At 42.8% G+C, this 25,003-nt stretch overlaps 1 protein-coding gene across 4 annotated transcripts; it reads left to right on the top strand.

Annotated features, from left to right (window-relative positions):
- Positions 1-968: 968 nt before the first annotated feature.
- LOC139565208 (zinc finger protein 646-like) lies at positions 969-23,929 on the top strand. 4 transcript variants are annotated; one of them, XM_071385361.1, is made up of 7 exons: positions 969-1,362; positions 2,983-7,229; positions 8,639-11,418; positions 11,947-12,021; positions 12,210-13,328; positions 14,440-15,347; positions 20,081-23,929. In XM_071385361.1, the coding sequence occupies exons 3-7, from the start codon at positions 8,831-8,833 to the stop codon at positions 20,563-20,565; spliced, it is 5,175 nt and encodes a 1,724-aa protein (XP_071241462.1). In that variant the 5' UTR covers positions 969-1,362; positions 2,983-7,229; positions 8,639-8,830; the 3' UTR covers positions 20,566-23,929. The 4 variants fall into 4 exon arrangements, with proteins under 4 accessions (XP_071241462.1, XP_071241461.1, XP_071241463.1 ...); XM_071385360.1 differs by lacking the exon at positions 2,983-7,229; XM_071385363.1 differs by lacking the exons at positions 2,983-7,229; positions 20,081-23,929 and adding an exon at positions 16,356-19,044 and having other exon boundaries at positions 971-1,362.
- Positions 23,930-25,003: the final 1,074 nt, after the last annotated feature.

Genomic DNA, 25,003 nt, shown 5'->3' with positions numbered 1-25,003 from the left:
TTGAAGAATCTAAAATCTATGTTGATTTGTTGAACACTATTTTGGTTACTACATGATTCCATATGTGTTATTTCATAGTTTTGATGTCTTCACTATTAACAATTTTCTTTAGAAAATAGTAAAAATAAATAAAAACCCTTGAATAAGTAGGGGTGTACAAACTTTTGACTGGTACTGTATATAAAATAACTGTTTTAGATTATTAAATATTCCTACAATATTCATACTGATAATGATATACAATAATAATAATAAAACAAATGATAAATAATATTTTACTAAAATGCAGTGTCCTATAATCAGGCTTAGGTGACTACCTCCAGGCTCCTAGGTAACTATAGATTTTCAAAGCAGAAACAGAAATCTCGTGGATCAAATGGAAATGTCACTTATTGAACAATCATAAATGATTGCAATAGCTTTGAATGACGGTTAGGAGGCCTACATCTGTGGGCCAAGAAACATATATGCCTTAGAAATACTAATAGATTCACAAACACAATGGCATAAAATGTATTCGATGGCTGTGAATTGTCAACTGATACACTTGATTTCTATTTCACAAGCAATATTGTTGCATGTGGATCACTTCAAACTAAATTGGGAATAGGCTAATACAAAACAGATTAGAACACAGTGAAGCACATTGGACAGCCTGAGAAAATTAACTACAGGTTACCAAGTGTTGCAATCTAATAAACTAAATCATTTTGGAGTATTATACTATCATTCCCAAACCATGAAAGAAACAATGACTGTAATTTACAATACCATAGACAGACATAGTGACCTCAGAATGTCATTTCGTGTTGCAATCTAATAAACTAAATCATTTTGGAGTATTATACTATCATTCCAAAACCATGAAAGAAACAATGACAGTAATTTACAATACCATAGACAGACATAGTGACCTCGGAATGTCATTTCCTTCATGATCCACGAAGCAAAGGCTGTTTTCACGGGAATCTATTATGAGCAGCGCCTGCACCAACTGTGGATGTTTGTCTGATTTGGATTAACAACATGATTGAGCGCGCATCAGCAAAATGGACAAGTTACAGTTTCTGGAGAGCAAAATACAGTACAGCATGCAAAAAAGTAATCTGTTATTAAAAATATAGGTGTTTGATGCAGACTAAAATGTTATTCTGCGCATGATGACGCGCAAAAGTACGTATGTCTCCGCTTCACACGGCTAGCTAGCAGGAAGTATGTTGAATCCGTGGAGAAAAAAATGACCGAAGAACCAAAGTCGGTTGTTGATCTGAAAAAATAACAAGTCTCCTAAATGAGAACGCAAATGCTGCGTTTTTCAGGTTCGGCATCATTCGCTCGGGTGCAAAGAACGTCATTAAACGGGTAAGTCGAGTGCGTAAAACGTATAAAAAAATATGTTTTCCATCAATGGGCCAGAGTGTATTTGTCGAGATCTTTGTTGGTTCTAGGCTAGCGCACGTTAGCCAGCCAGCTAACATTTGCGTGCCACGGTTATTTGGCTTGCTAAGGCATTAATTGAAATAATATGTTCTGTGCAGATAAGGGAATATACATACATTTGTGCAGAATGTGCATCTTATATTTATTTGAGCTTGCAAAATGTAGAGTTAACGACTTCCGTTTTCCTTTTATTTTTTTAGCATCGTGGGGGGTACTTAGCTAGGCGGCCGCGCTAGCTAGTTTGTCGGGTCGGTGCAGATTATTAAATTAGTTTGCCAGTTTAATTGTTCCTTAAGGTGAAGTAATGTCTCACATTTAGCTGCACTTGAATTAAAATAACATAATATGCATTTATATGATCCGAAATAATGTATATTCATAACTTGACCTAGCTAACAGGCTAATGTTTGCACAGCTAACTTAGCTAAAATGCGGCTAGCGTACTAGCTAGTTGCAAATAGGTTCTTAGAAAGCAATTTGATGGAAATGTAGTCGTTCTGTTTAGATTTGTGTGCAGCGAATTCACATTATATTTCAACATTTAATAACTCGTTGTTTCAGTTAACTATGCATTTATGAGCAAAATGTCATAGTTTATGCTTTCTCGGTCCTCCGGCCTTGATGTTGCCTAATTTGGGGAGTCGTCCGATGGAAAAGAGCACGGAATGTCTCGCGGATCGGCGGTAAAGATGCCCTGCTTTTGTCTTGAAAAATGTACGCTGTGTGAACTCAGTAGAAAAGACAAGCCAAGGTCATGGATCGCGTTAGAATCGCCGCCCACCACAAAACCAGATTATACTTCATAAAAATTATTTCGAATGACAGTTTCTTGGCCCTCCATAATATGAAAGAAAAACATTTTATTTGTTGAAATGTAGCTCCAGACCCAAGTCGTCGGAGCTCTCAACCAAAACAATGCACGTGTAAACATCGAGTCACACTGAAAGTAAATGTAAAAGATATTAGCAAAGGCAAACGGTGTATGTACAACTATTTGCGCGTTAAATGTAAAGATGGTTGTGATTTCACTGTTTAAAATAGTTTCTTCTGCTATCAAATTAGTTTCGCTTGTTTTCTAGGCTAACTAGTTACATAATTGTATTTGACAGTTCTTAGACATTGTAAGTATTTTTTTGTTTGCATTTAGTTGGGAATTAGTCAGTGGTCATTATTCCAAAGTTGTTTATGCTTCACCTCCCCATTTCTTACGTTTTAATAATTCTGCTACTTGCATCATTCACACCACGTTTGATAATGGCCAATCGAGCTGAAGTGGGAACATTCACATTACATTTTCCTCCCCAAAGAGAACAGAAACTCTGGCTTCTGTAGGCCAGAGATTTATATCAGGTCACTTTTTACACCATGGGCCCATTGTGATTTTTTTTGTTATCATTTGAATAGACATATGCCTTTATTCCAACCTGGACTCAGCTCAGCAATGAATGTGCTTCAAAGTGTAAAAAACAGATGACAGACAACCCAAACTGTAGACAAAGTGCTTTTTGTGATGTTAGACCCATCTGCTATTTCGCTACACAGATCTTGATTGACTTGATGAGCCTAGCACATCCAGATGGCCTGGCATCAGGGTACCTTCCCAGAGGTTATGGAGCTTTCACATGGGAGCTGTAAGACTAACCCATGCAGGGTATAAAGTGTATTCTGTTGAGGTGTTGAGGTCACTTGACTGCGGGAACAAATACTGGTAGGCCTATGTCAATAAGCCATTCTGGAATATGATGCCTTATTCAAATATAGGTTGGGGGGGGAATGATGAAAAGCTCTAGAATAGTGGATTGAGCCTATATTTGACTATTAGACTACTAGGCCTATGTTACTGACAATGACCAATGTTGCATTTGACCCATTTTTTTAAAATTAGAATTGTGTGTACAACTACAATATCAATCTTGCATTAGCTTATATTTTAGGCCAACATCTCAAATTTGGATGAATTATCACAGAACATAGTTTTTTCACAACGTGAAGTTATGAAATTAGGCATTCAACAAACCTTTGTATTGTCTTTTGCGCTGTAAATGTGCAAACTATAGGTGTGGTTCCCAAGATCCTTCAGGAAGAACTTGGCACACGACACATTGGTCAGCCTGGCGGAAGCGAACACAAGCTGCAAACGTGCCACGTCCAATAAAACAAAAGCCATGTCTAAAAGTTCTCAACACAAGTCTTTAGTTAGCACATATGCCTAAATACAATCAGTAAGACTTTGAATCCACACTGACTGCTGTCAGTAGATGATAAATCATATGTACAAATAAACTATAGACTAATTTGAACAAATGTCCTATTCATCAAACATTGGCAAAACATAAAGAAATGAATTCTATAAATGTAAGACAACGTATATTTTTAAAGTTTGTCGATACATATTCACAGTTGTAATGACTCCAAAGTAACCTTTATGGTGTCCAAAGAGGTTGTGAACTGATATCATGTTTTTTCACCCCACAATAAAGCACAAGTGTTGAATTTTAAAAGGGCAGTGCAGTTCCAAATTATATATTTTTTTACATCTCTATGTAGGTCAAAATAACACATTGAAATTGTGAAAATTATGTTAACGCCCCTTTTGTGTAAGAGCTGTTTTTAAAAATCCTGGAATTTCAGCCTGTTCAGGTGGGATGGAACTTTTGGCCCACAACATGATGTTACAATGTGATCTGAGTATAATAGACCAATGACAGTTCATCTGATGTGGATGGGCTCTGGACCAGCCTTTCAGGGCTGTGTAGGTAAAAATCTTCCAATTTGTGTCTGCCCTAACAGTGGGAGTTGTCGGAAAGGCAGGCGTGAGGGGGAAGATCAGGTGGGAACATTCTAGCCAATGAGAGGGCAGCTACGCATGTTCAAAACAAACAACTATATACAATTTCATTCACTTATCACTAAATTCGTAACAACCTAAACTTTATTAAACTTCTATTTGATCAAATAAGCTCCCCACTTGGTCTGCTTATTGCTGTGTTCTCATGTGGACAAATTGACAGGAGTGGAGCCTCGCTTCGCCTGTTCTTCTTACCAGGGGTAGGCAACTAGATTCAGCTGGAGGGTTTTTGGCGGAGCTGATTGTCGGGGGGCCGGATCATAATAATTTAAAATGCAAATTGACCAAAATTTAGCCCCTCAAAAATAATTAGTGCGACGATTTTTGGCCTGCGGGCCACCTGTTTTCGAACCCCTGACCTAGACATTTGTGGTGATCTGAGAGGATTGAACATGTGGAGGAAATATGTCAAAATTCCACCAAGTCTATCAGAGGGCAAGGTAAAGCTTTTACCATATTGCCTCTTAGATCTCCAAGTGTCTAGGGCAGAGATATAAAAGTTTTACACTACGAGGTCAGGACTACTGCTGGTTTTCTGTTCGACCTGATAATTAATTGCACCCACATGGTGTACCAGGTCTAAATCAGTCCCTGATTAGAGGGGAATAATTTTAAAAAGCAGCGATACTGGGTCTAGGGCACTCAAACTAAGCTCTGGACCTTCAAAGCCAGTTCCACCAATTTTTTTTCATTGTTCCCCTCTAATCAGGGACTGATTTTGACTTGGGACACCAGGTGTGTATAATAAATTAAGTATTAGCAGCCTCCAGACTAACTCTGTCCTAGGGCACTCGAGGGAAGTACGTTTTGGTTTTGCCCTACCACTACACAGCTGATTTAAAATGATCAAAGCTGGATGATTAGTTGATTATTTGAATCAGCTCTGTAGTGCTAGACCGAGTTTGGGAAACCATGTCGTATGGTCAGAGTTGAGTACCCCTGGTCTAGGAGATATGGGGCTAGGGGTTGGCCCAATCCCAAATTGAACCTTAAACCCTTCGCCCAATGCACTTCTGGAGACCTGAGAGGATTTGAATGGTATAAGCAATATGGTGAAACTTCCCCCTGGCCTATTAGAGGGCAAGGTAGCGCTATTGCGATGTTACTTAAAGTACACCTATCAGATCTCCACAGGTGTATAGGGGCCGATTTGGGATTGGGCCTTTGTTTCTGGACAGCGCCCAAATTTCAGGACCATTGAGCATGAAACACAGAGAATCAGACTGCCGATAGGTACTTATCACAGTGGGAAGGCCGTTCCTTCTCTTGCTAGAACAAAAGCGGTACCTGCTGCGTGCCGACCCGGTAGCGATGGACCTGCCGTTTCTACTTGTAGGATCGCAGTGCTCGTCAGTGGCCAACAACTTTACTACCTAACCAGAAACCGTGGATAGATGGCAACATTTGTGCAAAACTGAAAGCGCAAACCACTGCATTTAACCATGGCAAGGTGACTGGGAATATGGCAAAATAAAAGCTGAATAGTCATTCCCTCTGCAAGGCAATCAAACAGGCAAAACGTCAGTATAGAGACAAAGTGAGTCGTGATTCAACGGCTCAGATGTACTGTATGTGGCAGGGTCTATAGATAATCACAGACTACAAAAGGAAAACCAGCCACATCGCGGTCACGACGTCTTGCTTCCAGACAAGCTAAACATGTTCTTTGCTCGCTTTGAGGATAAAACGGTACCGCTACTAAGGACTGTGGGCTCTTCTTCTCCTTGGCCGACGTGAGTAAGACATTTAATATTTGTTAACCCTTGCAAGGCTGCCGGTCCAGACGGCATCTCTAACCGCGTCATCAGAGGATGCGCATACCAGCTGGCTGGTATGTTTACGGACATATTCAATCTCTCCCTGTCCCAATCTGCTGTACCCACATGCTTCAAGATGGCCACCATTCTTCCTGTACCCTAGAATACAAAGGTAACTGAACTAAATGACTATCGCCCCGTAGCATATCACCTCCACCTTACCTGTCACCCTAGACCCACTTCAATTTGCTTACCGCCCCAATAAGTCCACAGACGATGAAATCGCCTGCACACTGCCCTATCTCATCTGGACAAGAGGAATGAATACCTATTTAAGAATGCTGGTCATTGACTATAGCTCAGCATTCAACACCATATTACCCTCCAAGCTCATCAATAAGCTTGAGGCCCTGGGTCTCAACCATGCCCGGTGCAATAGGGTCCGGAACTTCTTGACGGGCCGCCCCCAGGTGGTGAAGGTAGGAAACAACACCTCCACTTCGCTGATCCTCAACACTGGGGCCCAACAAAGGTGTGTGCTCAGCCCCCTCCTGTACTCCCTCTTTACCCATGACTGCGTGGCCAAGCATGTCTCCAATTCAATCATCAACTTAGCAGACAAACAACAGTAGTAGGCTTGAGTACCAACAACGACGAGATAGCCTACAGGGAGGAGGTGAGGGCTCTGGGAGTGGTGCCAGGAAAATAACCTCTCACTCAACGTCAACAAAACAAAGGAGATGATCGTGGACTTCAGGAAACAGCAGAGGGAGCACCCCCTATCCACATCGACGAGATAGCACGGGAGAAGGTGGGACGTTAAGTTCCCCGGCGTACACATCACTGACATACTGAAATGGTCCACCCACACAGACCGTGTGGTGAAGGAGCAACAGTGCCTCTTCAACCTCAGGAGGCTGAAGAAATTTGTCTCGTCACCTTCAAACTTTTACAGATGCACAATTGAGAGCATCCTGTCGGGGCGTATCACCGCCTGGTATGGCAACTGCACCACGCACAACCTCGGGGCTCTCCAGAGGGTGGTGCGGTCTGCACGACGCATCACCGTGGGCAGACTACCTGCCCTCCAGGACAACTACAGCATGTCACTGGAAGGCCAAAATGATCATCAAGGACAACAACCACCAGAGCCACTGCCTGTTCACCCCGCTATCATCCAGAAGGTGAGGTCAGTACAGGTGCATCAAAGCTGGGACCGAGAGACTGAAAACAGCTTCTATCTCAAGGTCATCAGACTGTTAAATAGCCATCACTAACACAGAGAGGCTGCTGCCTATATACACAGACTTGAAATCATTGGCCACTTTAATAAATGAAACACTAGTCACTTTAATAATGTTTACATATCTTGCATTACTTATCTCATGTATACACTGTATTCTATACTATTCTACTGTATCTTAGTCTGTGCCGCTCTGACATTGCTCATCCATATATTTATATATTCTTAATTCCTTTACTTAGATTTGTGTGTATTGGGTATATGTTGTGAAATTGTTAGATATTACTCGTTAGATATTGCTGCACTGTTGGAACTAGAAGCACAAGTGTTTCGCTACACCCGCAATAACATCTGCTAAACACGTGTATGTGACCAATAAAATTTCACTTGGCTTTGAGCCAATCAGAGAGCACAAACGTGGGGAAACCAACAAGAGTGACAAAAATTGTATTTTCTCTACATCCACGGATAAGCCAGTCACACTTCATATGCAATTAGGCTATGGGATGGTAGCTAGCTAAGTGCACAGACGCAATGCACACAACACTAAATACTTCCTCCAAGCTAGCTAACCACTATAGTTAGTATTGATGTTCTAATTAAATCACAATGGAATAGTTTCCATGAAACAGCTTCCTGTGTTAGCTGCCGAGCTAATGCAGTGTCCTTAGCCAAATGTTTAGCACAACATAGCTAGCTATGTGCTGGCACTGGGATTATGTAGAGTGAATTGAATTGTTTCTTCATCATCTTGTTAGGTAGTTATCTAGTTGATACTGGCCATTCTACAAAATGGCAACATCAGCGCAGCTAGCTAGCTAGCTAGCTAGCTAATGTTGGAATCTAGACCATAAACTAAGCAAAACACACGGACATGCATTGCCAAACAACGCTACTGCCTTCTGGTTTGTACTATTTTAAGGCTTTGTGACTGATGACTTCAAGTTCTTTGCTCTGTGAACACAGAGATATACTGCCGACACTCTGTTCAGAAGTGCAAATTACTCTCGGCTGGCGTACGGTAAACAATCCTGTGTGTGTTCCTGCTCTTACATGTAGGTGTGCTTCATTTACCCTGCCCAGCACCCTTGATAGGTAGAGTTTCAATGTTGGAAACATTTTATTTGTCTGAATGACTGATGTGGCGGATTTTTAACCGGTTGGCTTTTGCCAGACCATTACTATTCCAATGAAAGTGTTCTTTGTCATATTTCTTGCGGTATAGAATAGATAACCTTTCCACATTGACAGTGCAAATGGCTAGACGTTCAGTATGTATAATCGTTTCTGGTTTGAGTCTCTTCTCTTCGAAATGATTCAATGCCTCCTTTGTTTTTCCTATTTCAACAGTGCTCTTCCAGTGCCTGCTCCGTGTCCAGATCCTTCCGGTGCTGCCCTGACGGGGTGGTATTGAATGGCTGAAAGAGAAGACTTTCTTCAGCTCTGGGAAGAAAATGGTTGACACCACAGAATCCAAGAGCTAAGACTCTATTTTACTCTTGTCTACTTTGTTTATTATCTTGAGACTTGAATACCCCTTAAATGTATACGCCTACTATGGCAATGCATGATATGAGCCGTGTCAAGGGTTTCCCCTGTAAAGAGTGTGATATGGTTTGCCCCAGTACCCCTAGTCTGTTAGAACACATGAAGGCTCATTACCAGCAAGAAGAGAATGGCAGGTTTGAGTGTGAGCAATGTGGCCGCATCTATAAGCATGCTGGCAGCCTGGCCAACCATAAGAAATCCCATGAAGTGGGTTCCTTTCAGTGCCCGGTCTGCACCAGAACCCTGCCCAATGCTGTGGCTCTGAAGAACCACCTCCGTATCCACACCCTATCCCCAAGCAGTGCCCAGGCAGAGGAAGACGGCGGTGACGAAGGCGCTGAAGACGGACATGATGAGAGGAACTATGGTCTTGCACAGGACCTGTCTGATGGCTTTGCCCGCAGTCACCTGAACAACAGTGGAATGGGTCATGGTGTGATGTCACATGACCCAGATGATCATAAGAAGTCACCTGTAACCGATGATGCCTGGGATCGTCCATTCAAATGCGATCAGTGTGATAGAACCTACCGCCACCATGGGAGCCTGGTTAATCACAAGAAATGTCATCAGGAAGGGGCGTTCAAGTGCACCGTCTGTTACAAGCAGTTCAACAACCTGGCTGCTCTCAATGGTCATGAGCGAACCCACTCAAAGTTTAAGACTCCTGGAGCATCGATGGTTAACAACATACACGATTCTGTGACTGATCAGCGTTCGTCTGCGCCCCAAACCGATGATGCAGCTAACTGCTTCTGCCACCTGTGCCAGGTAGCTTTGCCCAACAAGAGTGACTTCCAGGAGCACATCCTGTTGCATAATGCAGCCTCCTCTTCACTGGGTCTTTCCCGTAGTTTCCCTGGGATAATGGCGCACAATCTCAGCGCTGTCCGCTCCCCAGCATACACACCTGCCCTGGGTGACCCTCTGCCGCTTCCTCCTTTGCCAAATGATAAACGTGGCCCCTTTGACCCAATGCTTGGCCCTCCTGTCAATAACCCCATTTACACTTGTGCATACTGTGGGGCTGGGCATCCTGATCTGGAGAGCCTCAAAGTTCACTACCTGACCCATGACCCCCACCCAGGCTCCCATGGTCAGGATGGTATCCTGAACACTGATGGGATTGGCTCTAACTCTAACCCATCACCATCTGGAGAGAGAGTGCAATCTTCTTCTGATGATGGCGAACGTCGTTTCAAGTGTCAGGATTGTGGGAAAAGCTACCGCCATGCTGGAAGCCTGGTCAACCACAAGCGTTCCCACCAGACTGGCCTCTACCAGTGCACCATCTGCTGCAAGCAGTATCCGCACTTGGCAGCCTTGCATAGCCACCTCCGCAGCCATAAGGGAAGAACATCCAACCAATCGTCCCTCAACACTGAAGGCGACTGGCTCTCCTCTGAACCCCTGACACTTGACTCTCAGAATAGTTATGTGCAGGAGGGGAGCGGCGCAACCACCCCCATCTCCCTCCCCGGAAATCTTGGTGACGCTGCTCACTTTGTACCTGATGGTGGCCACAGCAGCGGTTTGGATTCACTGGAGTTCCATGATCGATTTGATGGCTCCCTTGCCCAGAGCAACTCTGGGCACTCCCCTCTTCCCCAGAACCACCGCCAGGCTGATAGACACATGTGCACTGACTGTGGAGAGATGTACGGGGACATATCTGGCATCAAGTCTCACATGTGCCCCCAACGGCGACAGAACCAGGGGATGTCCAATGGATTCATGGGAAACATGAGTGGCTACAACAGTCCTGGAGGCGCTGCTCTCCCTTCAGGTGGAGGAAATGTGAAAGAGAGCAATGGACAGCGCTCTCAGTATGGTTCTCAGTCCCATGCCCAAGGAGGGGGAAAAAGGATGAATAAAGAAGATGATGATGATGGTGAAGTGTACCAGTGCTCGGTGTGTGGAAACCATTATGCCAGCCTCAGAGCTCTGAGGAGTCATCTGCGCAGCCATGCTAACAATCCCACAGGGCCTGGGACTTCGGCACTTTCTCCTAACGGTGAGGCAGACTGGAGGATTATCTGCAGCACCTGTGGCCAGAGCTTCTCCAGAAAGCAAGATCTGTTAAACCACCAACTGATTCATGGGCCACAGAGGTCAGATGCAGCAGCGCAGAGCATGGGGGCCGATCCCACCACTACTAATGGCAAAATGGATGGTGATGGGAGGAATCACATTTGCGTTGACTGTGGCATGTTCTTTGCTGATCGCCATCACCTGATCACTCACCTGTGTCCTGGAAAGGGAAGAGGAGGAGTGCTGAGCAAAGAAGGGTTGAATGGCGCTAAAGGGATGACTGGCGGAGATGGAGTTAGTGGCGGCGGAGTTGGAGGACCTGGAGGCAGTCGTGACATGGGAGGACAGGACCGTAGACAACAGATGCCAGATTCGGAGGATCGACCCCACAAATGTGACCAGTGTGGAAGGGGCTACAGGCACCCTTGCTCCCTGCTCAACCACAAGAAATCTCACAAGACCGGAGTCTTCAGATGCCTTGTCTGCCAGAAGCGCTACTACAACCTGCTGGCCCTTAAGAACCACCAGAGGACCCACTTTGATTTAAAAAGGTAAGCTTTTGTTTGATGCTTTTCCCATTGAGACTTGTTTGTCTTTGTGGGCCTATTAATAACATAAGATCTGTTTGCATAGCTGAATTTGGTCCAAATTTCCAATTGACATCAATAGGACAGATTACACTAAAATCTGGATTGTACAGTATCTCTTCCATCGATTGGTCTTTATTTTCTCTGAAATAATGAGATGTGGTATTTTTCATTGTAATAATACTAGATATGAGTTGCTTATCGAGGGCCTCCGCATTGATATAAAAAAAATAGGCATTCGATTTGTTGAAGAAAACACACCGCTTTTCCCTCACTGTACAGCGGCACAGCTGAAAAACTAACAACATTGTCATTTTAATGTAAGAGTCTACTCTGTGCTACAGTCCAATCTGTAAAGCTAATTTAAAAACCAAACACCCCTTAAGCAACCCTGAGGAACCCAAGAAATGGCCAGGCCATGACGTTTTTGAATCAGTTCTAAACGTAAAATGTATTTCTGACTGGTGATTTCCCTTTATTGGCTTGCTACAGCAAGGCTGCCGCTGGCACAGGGAGAAGCGGTCCCCAAGTGGCACCCGATTCCGAAACGATGGCTTTACTTGAATGGTAATTAACCTTCCCCAAATGTGCTTTTATCATCATTACTAAATGTAGCTAGTGCCCATTCAGCCAGTAGGCTTGTCCACTCATGATGTTAGGAGCGAGTTGAGTGGCTGGCAGATCGCGGAATAGGGAAAAGGAGTGCTTACCAGTTCCTAACCCATCTTTAATTTGGTCCTCACTTTCTTTTGCAGGCACAAGTGTGAGGAGTGTGGGAAGGCCTTCAAGATCCAGAAGCAGCTGGAAAACCACCTTCGGCTACATGAAGAACACCGAGCAAAGGCTCACGCCCAGCTCGCAAAACTAGGCAATGGAAGGTATCAAGGAGGACCCTCTGGCATGCAGGCCATGAGAGGAGAATCGTCCAAATCCCAGAACCCTGGCATGGGGGAAGTCAAGTATGGACAACAACAACAAGGCTTCAAGCAACCCTACTCAGAGGCTGGCACTTCAAGGGCTCAGAATTTTGATCTACAAGAAGGGGGACGACGACCCTTCGCCTGTGACGAGTGCGGACGGAGCTATCGTCATGCAGGTAGCTTGGCCAATCACAAGAATCTTCACAAAATTGGCGAGTATCACTGCAATGTCTGCAACTCCACTTACCCGAACCGCCTGGCCATGAAAAACCATCTGCGTCTTCATTTTGCCCTCAAGAAGCACACTTGCCAGGAATGTGGCAAAGGATTCCGTACCCAAAAGCAGCTGACCACCCACCACTCTGCACAGCTCTGCAAGGGGGCTGCAGGAGCTGTTGCTCAAATGGATTACGAGTGTGATGGGTGCTGCGAGGGTTTCGCTACTGCAGACCAGCTGGCTGCACACGACTGCCCTGCTCAGCAGCTCCCTTCGTCCTCGGCCTCCCTCAACAGCTCAAGCCTCAGCATCGATGGGGCTGACCTTGTGCCAGATGAACGCCCCTACAGCTGTGACATCTGCAACTGCTCTTACAAACATGCCAGCAGCCTGCTGAACCACAAGCACACACACAAGACGGGCACCTTCACTTGCACCTACTGCGACAAGCCGTACTCCAACTACATGGCGCTGCGCAACCACATGCGCATCCACACGCAGAAGAAGAGGCACATCTGCCACCACTGTGGGAAAGCATTCCGGCTAGCCAGATTCCTCCGCAATCACCAGAAGGTCCATGAGGAGGGCCACACACGCTTTGGCTGCACCAGCTGCGGGAAGAGCTTCCAGGGGAGGTCAGGCCTGGCGAGGCACCGCTGCGGGGAGAACCAGGTAGGCAAGGAGGGCAGGAGGATGGCCACTGCAAGCACGACAGGGGGAGAAGAGTGCCGGTACACGTGAGTTTTCGTCTGTTGTTTGTGTTTCTTGAAGTGAAAATAGTGAAGATCATAGGTTTCTACATGTCTATTACAGGTATATGATCTCCAATCCGGCTTCCTTGGGACCATACGTGCACCGGAATTCGGATATTTCTGAAGTTTGGACAGATTGATTAGTGGAGACCAGATAAGTCACCCTGTTTGCTTTCAGTTAGATATACATTCGTTTCCTAGGCTACTATGAATCAGACTTGATTTGATTGTTCAGTTGGATGTTTTATTTTCTGCTTTTACAAAGAATACTGCCATTAATTGATATCAATTCAAACTAGCTGACATAGTATAATAAGTAAGATTTATGATTTGTGTGTTCCTTGTACTTGTTATGAATTGTAGTGCTCCTTTGTTTGTGCTTCCCTGTCTCTTTTTATAGGTACATTGTACATTTTAGGTTGTTGGTAGTGTAAACCTAGTTTAGTGGTTTTCTTTGTTTGACAAAGTCAAGGCACAAAAAGCTGGTTAAAATGGTAAAAGACCATAGAAGTGAAAAGGTTCTTGTATGTTGTTTTTTTTGCTGCTATTACAGTAAAGACTACATTGATAAAGAGCATAGGCCTATCCTTAGACCCACAGTAAGTATTTGGAGCTTGCTACACTGCACATGCTTTGTTGTAATTTAGTGATTTTATGGGGGTGGGGTAATCTGCACTAAGCCACCATATTTCACCACAGTTGCGGCCAATAAGAAAGTCGGAATCATTTCAATAACTTTGAAAGTGTGACGGAATTGTTGTATCCAAATGTGCAGTGCAGGGAGCCACACATACCTTCTAAGACTCAATCAAGTAATTGAAAACTAATTTAATGCTTTGTTTCCACCAAAAGGTGTCCCCCTTTTACTATGTGTATAAATTGACTATTTCTTCTTGCAGGACATGGTAAACCACTTATAGTCATCTCCAAAGCTTTAAGCCGGATTCCAGATCATATACCTGTACAAATTATTTTGAGATATATAAGTTTTATCTAATGGAAAAGTGGTAACCAGCCAATTAGTTTTGTTAGATTAGTAAAAAATGGACCGCAAGCAGTTACTAATTTCTTCTTCTTCTCTTCTGTCTCTCCACAGATGTGACCAGTGTGGCCGCTCCTACGCCCATGCCAGCTCCCTCCTCAACCACAAAAACACCCACACCGTCGGCATTTACCACTGTGCTGTGTGCCTCAAGACCTATTCCAACCTCCTGGCCCTCAAGAACCACCGGCGCATCCATTCAGAGATACGGCGTCACCGCTGCCCAGAATGTGGCAAGGCTTTCCGTGTCTCCTCCCAGCTCAACAGCCACCGTCGCGTCCACCTAAAGGAGAGGGAGCTAACTTGTGGCCCCTGCCAGCGCAGCTTCCCCAGCCAGGCCAGCTTCCGGCTCCACCAGGAGATCTCCCACGGCCAAGCCCCCAGGCCCCCCCAGCAGAAACAGGCCAGGGCTGGGGGAGCCTCTGGGGGCACATCCGGGGGCGGGAGCTCAGGCCTTAACTGGGACTCTGGCCTGGATCTCACGCTGTTGCAGGCCCAAGGACTGGTCCCCAATGGACTACCCAAAATGAACTCCCTGTCCTTCCAAGGCCCCAGTGGCAGCAGGAGCCGTGGGGCGACGGGGACCAAGTCGCACGTCTGCAACCAGTGCGGCCGCTGCTACCTCCACGCCAGCTCCCTCCTCAACCACAAAAACAGTCACAAAACAGGCGCCTACTTCTGTAACTCCTGTCAGAAGGAGTTTCCCAACCTGATGTCCCTCAAGAACCACCGGCGCATTCACACTGAGCCCAAACGTTTCCAGTGCCCTGACTGCGGAAAGTCCTTCCGTGTGTCCACCCAGCTCATCTGCCATAGGCGCATCCACACAAAGGAAAAGCCCTTTTCCTGCCAGCAATGCGACAAGCGCTTCTCCAGCAAGTCCAACCTGCGCCACCACCAGAAGGTGCACTGGAGCAGCTCAGCGCCCCCCACCATGGCCATGGGCGCTGCCAGCTTCTTGGGTATGCCCTCAGGCCCATTTCTATAAGTATGGGAGGGGGTGGGGGTGCTAGTGTGAGATGCATTGAAATGCCAAGGTTTTAGAGGTGCCAAAACTTTTAGTCCCCTTCCTTCTCATTCACCACCATCTCCCTCTTGTTGTAGAGTGTGAGGTTTATATCTGTAGATTTTCAGAGCAGATTATGTGTTTTAGAGACACAGGCCCTGCATGCAACCTGAGACAAGGGAGGGGGGAGGGGGAGAGGACTGACTTGGCATGGACGACATCTACACTGGTTAAGACAGTCTGGTTGCAAAAGCTTCCCCCATCCGCTTCATCCCAACCAGCATGCCTACTCTTGCTTGCATTCACTCGATGGCCTTTGCTAGGGGACAAGAACCCATTCGCCTGTAATGGTACACAAGGATTACTGCTCACTCAGTGTAGGATGTGTGCTAGACTTCTCTGTTCAGCCCTTTAGAAACCTTAATGATATACTGTTGTCATAGCCCCTGTTGCATGCTACACGGTAGATGATGGTAGATTTCTCGGTGTTTTATTGACAGTTAAGCCCCAGTGTCAAAGAAGTTACAGCAAACCTGGCACAATAGGAAGAACATCCTTATGCCATGCCAAGAGTGTGGCGTGAAGCTCACCAAGTCAACCACATTGATGAATTTGACCAATGTTAAGTTTTTTTTTGTGGCATCTTTGCAGTTTGAATGCATTGCACATCATGACATCCCATTCCATATCTGTTGATTTTGGATAAAGCCTTTGCATGCGGCCTTTGTCATGTTCTACAAAACATCTTAACCAGTAAGAACATTTTATTTTCGAACAGTATCTCTGAAGTGAGCAATATGTTGGAACAAAGAGTTGCGATGTACTTTGGCATTGTAAAAATGTCGTTTTTAACGGTGAATATAGTGGTTGGAGATGTCACATTTCTGTAATATAGAACTGACCTGAGGGTGTATTGCTCTCTTGTGAGGTTCTAATCGTTTTCTAACTTGTGTGTTTCTTGCAGCACGAAGATGAGCTTCAAACTTTATTATTCTGCAGATGACAGCAATGCTCTTTATCGGTTGCTTCTTTCTGGCATCACATTTGTGTATTCCTCCTAATATAAAAAATAAATAAATTGTTTCTGGGCACCCATATTTTAAACACTGCGCCTAACTAGTTAAGATGTATAGACAATAAGTTGTGGTAAAAAAAAAAAAAAAAAAAAGTAAAGAAAATGTATATTGTTAGGCCCATGCCGGCATTTGGTTTTATCCTGTATCGTAATCGTACTTCTGACTGCATTATTTACAGTTTGACTTTTATAAAACAGATTATTGTAGAATGCATTTATTTATATTAACACTTGTAATGGAAAACGCTAGTTGTAGGATCTCTGTTTAGGAGCTGTGTTGTAACCACCCCCTTTCCTTACACTTACCCCAGACCATTCATCCTGTATGTATAATTGACATGGAGTCAAGTATGAAGGACTCCCAAAGAACACTTGTTACAGTACTCCTCCTCCATGTTGTCTCAATTTGTTATGGTTTAAAAAAAAAAAAAAAAACGTCCCTTGTACAATAAACAGTTGTATAATGTGTGTTTTTGATTGCAGTACAAAGATTAAGGAATTATTTCTGGAGTGATGTTGTGACTGTCTCCCCTCAAGTCAGACTGGACTTCCTTCTGTTTCACAAAAAGCTCACACTCAAAGGGATGACTTTGTGAATTGTTTGTGCGTGCAGTCCTCATTCTCTTTAAGATTTTGTTACACCTTATCGTAACCCTTGTATTTATTAGTATTTCTTTTATTTAATTGCGTTTTGACTATTCAAAGCTCTGTGAACACCTTTTACTGGGAGCTCTGGTGCTAGTAAGTGAAATATATATAGTGACAGTGAAGTGATTTTAAGAGCAATGTGATAACTAGACAACTAACTATTTTAATTGAACTCTTCCGTATTCTCCAGAATTGGTTAAAAGTGGACACTTCCAACCATCGTTACGGTTAGATTAGAAAGGATTGGTTTGAACAACTATAATGAATCATTTTCAGTTCTAACTTTTTGTTTCATACATGTATGTAATGCCTACTATACACTTTTATAAACTATGTTTTGATAATTCATTTCTTAACAAAACCTGTCCATATTATAACCCCCTAAAAAATTTTTTTTTTACCTTTATTTAACTAGGCAAGTCAGTTAAGAACAAATTCTTATTTTCAATGACGGCCTAGGAACAGTGGGTTAACTGCCTGTTCAGGGGCAGAACGACAGATTTGTATCTTGTCAGCTCGGGGATTTGAACTTGCAACCTTTCGGTTACTAGTCCAACGCTCTAACCACTAGGCTACCCTGCCGCCCCAATTATAACCCCCTAATGCTGAGTACTGAAAATAAATAGCTGGAAAACAAGTGACGAACATTGTGGTGAATCAATTGTCCTTTAACTCCACGCTTTTTAATGTACTTTTGAAAGTGTTAAGTGTTTTAATGATCAACATGTTTTCACACAGGCAATTTTTAACCTGTGAAGGTGAAATCAACCTGGGTTAACTCAATCTTGTTGAAGACTTGGCTTGAACATTTTCGCTAACCCTAACCCTAGGCTGTGTACACAGACAGCCCATTGCTGATATTTCTTTCCACTAAATGTTATTTTGACTAATCACATCAGATCTTTTCACATCAGATCTTATTCAGAGCTGATCTAATTAAACTGGCAATTTAGTGGAGAAAAAGATTGGCATAAGGCTCCCTGTATAAACACAGCCCTAGAGGATTTGACCTCTGTTATTTTCAGTCATTTACTCATGTTAGTCCAAACAATTTCAAAAATGGATACTAATGCATCTATATGTAATCTCTAAGGTACAATCTTTGAATGCATTCCATTATCTTGATGCTAGGATATTTTTGTTTTATGCAGCACATAATCACAATAATATTGAGTTTACGATGTGGTTGTTGAAAATATACCTTTTATTTTTATAACCAACCAAATGGGTTTGGAGTTCTTATATCATTGGAAGAAGAATATCCTCAAACTCCTTTAGTTTTTTCACTTAGCTGATGTTTAGACCAACCTCAGTTTTCCACATTTCTTTTTTTTTTAAGTCAACCCAGTCAAGTTTGAGAGTGCATGTTTGCCGCTAGTTAGCTTAGCACGCTAACACCAGTGTCCATATGGAATCTGTGGAGCTGATGCCAACGTCTAGTAACCACAATGGCATTTCTATTATAATATGTTGTTCAAGAGTGTGGTCACTATACACGTTGGATGGAGTGTCTGCGTGGTGGTTAAGTGTGTTTTTGGATGTCCACTTTTGTTCAATTGCTTCCTATAAGCTCTTAGATTAGTATGCTAAACTAACAAGTGGCTGCTCAAAATAACGAAATAAAATATTTTTGTCTGGGTTGATTAAGAAACGCTCAAGTATTGGGAGAAACCAAAGGAAATAGTTTTTTGAGTATGTTGTCCTAAGGGTTGTAGAATCAACATTGCAATATTGCTGTATCCCAATTTTTGTGTATTTATCACCATGAATATGAAACTATCCCAGATATTGAAGATACAAATCTCTCATCCTTAATCTTTCACATGTAACTCTGACCTGTTCCATATTTGTTTTGTTTTCATGTACATTTCGTCTTTTATATATGCATGATAGTTTGTGCTTAATAAAGATCCATCCGTGTTGAATATAATTAACTGTAGCTATACATTTGTTCCCAAATTGAGACATCAGATTCTTCTACCAAATTCAAGGTACAGTTACAAAGCTATGTAAAGGACCAAATTAAATACTGGTAGCTAGTTGAAATGCATAATAAACCCATATACCTGCAGTGTACAGTGGGAGAGTGACATTTAAAACACATGTAGCCTCACCGTTTGACTCAAAGCTCAGTATGCCATCAGTGGAGGGAAGGCCAATTTGATTTGCCCAATGGTTTGATTGACATATTGAAAAGGCTCAGGTGAATTGCCCGAAAAACAATTTATTGTTAAAGGTGCCAACTTTAACATTTCAGTAATATTTTTGACTCCCTCTCTGATTTTGAAGAATATGACATAAGTCCAAAATATTATTTTGTAGACACAATATTGCTGGGCTTTCAACTTCTGAAAACTAGAACCAATATGGAATCGAGAAGACGCTGCATTTTGTATAAACTGAGGGTAGCCATGACGTGCCACTCTGACAGTTTGTTTTTGTCTCAATTAATATTATTCATTTATTACTACCGATATATCAAGATCTATGTGCAAGTGGAAATGTTACGGAATGCACCTTTTAATTGTTGAAGAATTATTGATGAAGCTGTTTCTCATGCAGCTTTCACATGCTATTGGAGTTATCAGAAGCTTTTAGTTCCCAGTGGGAAATTTCACTTGAACCACTGTCCAAGTCGAAATTACAAGTACAGAGACATATTTGTTACCCAAGTTGTGACGGTTCACTACTGACCTTTTACCTTTGACAACAAATCTGTTTTTGATAATTACAACCTTATCAATATGTATAGTGTAGCTAGTCTGACCATATTGTTGATGTTAAGCAAGCTAGCTTACTTCATTAAGAATTGTTCCAACTTCTAAAGCACTTGAACACAACCATGTCGGGCTTATGACTTCCCAGTTTCCCCATTTTCCACGAGCATGTGAAGCCAGCATTAATGTGTATACAAACAAAATATCAGAATTATGGCATGACACAATTCCTACATTTTACATTTTCAGGTCATCCACCAATTGGCGCAGGGAGACCACCCAAGTCGCATGTCTGCGACCAGTGCGGCCGTGGTTACCGCCATGCCGGATCCCTCCAGAACCACAAGAACGTCCACAAGACAGGTGCCTATTTCTGCACCTCCTGTCAAAAGGAGTTTCACAATCTGAACGCCCTCAAGAACCACCGGCGCATCCATACGGAGACCAAACGCTACGAGTGCCCGGAGTGCGGAAAGTCCTTCCGTGTGTCCACCCAGCTCATAATCCACCGGCGCATCCACACCAAGGAGAAACCCTTCTCCTGCCAGCAGTGCGACAAGCGCTTCTCCAGCAAGTCCAACCTGCGTCACCACATGAAGTGGCATTGGGGCAGCTCATCGCGACCTGTGCGCACCAATGTGTCTGTGGCTGCTACCAGTGCCACCCTCTTGGCTCTGCCTCAGACCCATATCTATACAAAGTATGGGTGGGGGTGGGGAAAGGGGAAGCATTGAAATGCCAAGGTTCTGGAGGTGACAAAACTCTTCTTCACTCTCCTTCTCATTCACCACCATCCCACCTTTGTTATAGACTGTGATTTTCATAGAGCAGGTTATGTGGTTTAGACGCGCAAGGCCCTGCATGCGACCCCAGACAAGGGGAAAAAGTGGACTTGACATGGACACTACACTGGTTAGGATACAGGTTGCAAAATCTTCACCCATCTAATCAGTTAGCTGTGCTTAATGCATTCACTCGATGGCCTTTGCTAGTGTACATCAACCCTTCCGCCTGCAATGGTACACCAGGATTACTGGTAAAAAAAAAAAAGAGTCAATATTGAGGTTTTGGGATTGTTCCTACACATCATAACATCCCGTCTGTTAATCTTCAGTGAAGCCTTTGCTTGCGGCTTTTGTTGTCATACAGTATAAAAGACATTGAAGAGTAACTCATGGATTTGAAACATATGCGCAATATGTTGGATTAAAGAGTTGAGATGTACTTTGACATTTGACATTGTAAAGATTGAGTGTTAACGGTGAATGTAGTAATATAGAACTGACCTGTAATATAGAACTGACCTGAGGGTGTATTGCTCTCTTGCGAGGTTATAATCGTTTTCTAACTTGTGTGTTTCTGGCAGCACGAAGATGAGCTTCAAACTTTATTATTCTGCAGATGACGACAATGCTCTTAATGGGTTGCTACTGTCTGACATAACATTTCTGTATTCCTCCCATTATTTCAAAATGTCTCTTGGCCCCAATATTTTAAACACTGCGCCTAGCCAGCAAGTGCGTATAGATGATTAAAAAAACATGGATAAAAATAAAGAAATGTATATTGTTAGGCCGGTACCTGCATTTGGTTTTAACATGTATCATAATTATACATCTGACTGTATTATTAACAGTATGGCTTTTATAAATCATTATAGTATGCTTTAGGATTTCTCAGTTTAGGAGATGTGTTGTAACCACCCCTTGTCCTTATGTAACAGTATAACTTTAGACCGTCTAAAGTTATACTGTTACACTTACACTTACCCCAGACCATTCATCATGTACAGTTGAAGTCGGAAGTTTACATACACTTAGGTTGGAGTCATTAAAACTCGTTTTTCAACCACTCCACAAATGTCTTGTTAACAAACTATAGTTTTGGCAAGTCGCTTAGGACATCTACTTTGTGCATGACACAAGTCATTTTTCAGACAGATTATTTCACTTATAATTCACTGTATCACAATTCCAGTGGGTCAGAAGTTTACATACACTAAGGTGACTGTGCCTTTAGACAGCTTGGAAAATTCCAGAAAATGATGTCATGGCTTTAGAAGCTTCTGATAGTTGAAATCATTTGAGTCAATTGGAGGTGTACCTGTGGATGTATTTCAAGGCCTACCTTTCAAGGCCTACCAAACTCAGTGCCTCTTTGCTTGACATCATGGGAAAATCAAAAGATATCAGCCAAGACCTCTGAAAAAAAATTATATACCTCCACAAGTCTGGTTCATCCTTGGGAGCAATTTCCAAATGCCTGAAAGTACCACGTTCATCTGTACAAACAATAGTATGCAAGTATAAACACCATGGGACCACACAGCCGTCATACTGCTCAGGAAGGCGACGCGTTCTGTCTCCTAGAGATGAACGTACTTTGGTGCAAAAAGTGCAAATCAATCCCAGAACAACAGCAAAGGACCTTGTGAAGATGCTGGAGGAAACAGGTACAAAAGTATCTATATCCACAGTAAAAACGAGCCCTATATCAACATAACCTGAAAGGTCGCTCAGCAAGGAAGAAGCCATTGCTCCAAACCCGCCATAAATAATCCAGACTATGGTTTGCAACTGGGACAAAGGTCGTACTTATTGGAGAAATGTCCTCTGGTCTGATGAAACAAAAATAGAACTGTTTGGTCATAATGACCATCATTATGTTTGGAGGAAAAAGGGGGGACGCTTGCAAACCGAAGAACACCATCCCAACCGTGAAGAACGGGGGTGGCAGCATCATGTTGTGGGGGTGCTTCACAAAATAGATGGCATCATAAGGGAGGAAAATTATGTGGATATATTGAAGCAACATCTCAAGACATCAGTCAGGAAGTTAAAGCTTAGTCGCGAATGGGTCTTCCAAATGGACAATCACCCCAAGCATACTTCCAAAGATGTGGCAAAATGGCTTAAGGACAACAAAGTCAAGGTATTGGAGTGGCCATCACAAAGCACTGACCTTAATCCTATAGAACATTTGTGGGTAGAACTGGAAAAGCGTGTGCGAGCAAGGATGCCTTCAAACCTTACTCAGTTACACCAGCTCTGTCAGGAGGAATGGGCCAACATTCACCCAACTTATTGTGGGAAGCTTGTGGAAGGCTACCCGAAACGTTTGACCCGATTTAAACAATTGAAAGGCAATGCTACCAAATACTAATTGAGTGTATGTAAACTTCTGACCCACTGGGAATGTGATGAAAGAAATAAAAGCTGAAATAAATCATTCTCTCTACTATTATTCTGACATTTCACATTCCTAAAATAAAGTGGTCATCCTAACTGACCTAGAACAGGGAATTTTTACTAGGATTAAATGTCAGGAATTGTGAAAAACTGAGTTTAAATGTATTTGGCTAAGGTGCATGTAAACTTACGACTTCAACTGTATGTATAATTGACATGGATTCAAGGATGAAGGACTCTTTGACACTTTAAATTGACTGTACTTCCTTAAGTTTCCCTTGTACAATAAACAGGGAGCTGCCATGTGTGTTTTGATTGCAGTATGAAGTTTAAGGAAGATTAAGGATTATTGCTGACATGTTTGCCTTTTGTGTCTGTCTTCCTTCAACTCAGACTGGACACTTCTGTTTCACACACACACACAAAAAAAAACACTTACAAACGGATAACTTTGTAAAAGTTTAGTGCATTTATTATGTTAAGTTTGTTACTCTTGTATTGTAACCTTTGTATTCATTCATTAGCTTGTATTTCCATATACAATTGTGTTATATTCAACTATTCAAAGCTCTGCGTGAACGTATTTTACTGGGAGTACTGCTAGTAAGTGAAATATAAAGTCACTGAATTGATTTAGGAGTAATGTGATAAAACTAGACCAGAGAACAACTGTACATTTTAGTTATACCTGAAAAAAGTAGACAAAATGGACACTTGAACCTTCATTACAGCTAGTTTAGAAATAATTGCTTTGAACAAGTTTTAATTTCAAGTTCTCACTTTTTGTAGTATATATGTAATTCTTACTATACACTTTTAGAAACTATGTTTTGATTATACATTTCTTAACAAAACTTGTCCATATTATAACCCCTAATGCGGAGTACTGAAAATAAAAGCTGGAAAAATGTGTTGTGAATCACAATTGTCCTTCAGCTCCTCACACTTTGTATGTATTTAAGTTTTTAACAGTCACAATTTCTTTGAAGGTTGCTTCAATATTTCCAGGACTCCTATAGTATTTCATTCCTGTAATCATGAACTGTTAAAAGCAGGGTTAAAGTAGGCCTGTTTTGGGGGCTCTTTTCTATGACAGTGCATTCCCTTCAGTCAGAAAGGCCTGTCATAGAAAAAAGAACAAATATATTCACCATCATGATCACTAAGGCTTTGTTCATTTGTGCTCTCTCAGACAGTTTACCTGAGCGGTCTGCAGTTAATCTCACTTCCGTTTCCCAATGTCCATGCCCATTTGGAAAGATGAATGTGACCCAAGCCCCATGTACCATGGGAGAGCAGAGGAGTCTGGCATCAAGGCAAACCCCTCTGGGGCCAAGGACTGTGACTGTCCTGAGAGTCTGTGGAAGCCATTCATCACTGTCTGGGGCCTTGTGACCCTGGTGTTCTGTTGATGCAGTGAGGGGGGCACTACATATTCCCAAATGGCACCCTACTCCCTACAGTGCACTACTTTCGACAAGGGTCCATCCCACTGGGCACAGACATCAGTTCAACATCCAGTTTTGATTGACATTTGGTTGAGTTGTCAGCTAACGTGAATTCAATGATGTGGAAACAACATTGATTCAACCAGATTTTGCCCAGTGTGTAGGGAATAGGGTGCCATTTGGGATATAAACAGTCTGGATGTGCAGCCATGAGGGGGTAGTGGGGGAGTACAGCGTGTGGATGTGGAGGTAACAGACTATTGAATCCCTGCACAAAATGGAGGACTGTATTTATTTAGGTGTTTTTTCAGAAATGTTCAAATTGGTTGTTTGCGTTTTCCTTTGTTGATTGGTGGAGCTAGATTAGTATGGCTGACACAGATGGGAATGGTTTAGTTAATCAAAAACATGCCTTTTTATTTGCATTTCCTTTTATCTCCATCTTGAATTTCCTACTTCTCCAGATTCCCCATTCAGGTCATTTCATTGTGGTTTTGTGTCAGTCTTTCACCGAAACCTTGTGTAAAGTATTGTAC

Source organism: Salvelinus alpinus, chromosome 36, assembly GCF_045679555.1.
Source record: "Salvelinus alpinus chromosome 36, SLU_Salpinus.1, whole genome shotgun sequence".
In the NCBI taxonomy this organism is placed as follows: domain Eukaryota; kingdom Metazoa; phylum Chordata; class Actinopteri; order Salmoniformes; family Salmonidae; genus Salvelinus; species Salvelinus alpinus.
This window is presented reverse-complemented; position numbering and strand designations above follow the sequence as displayed.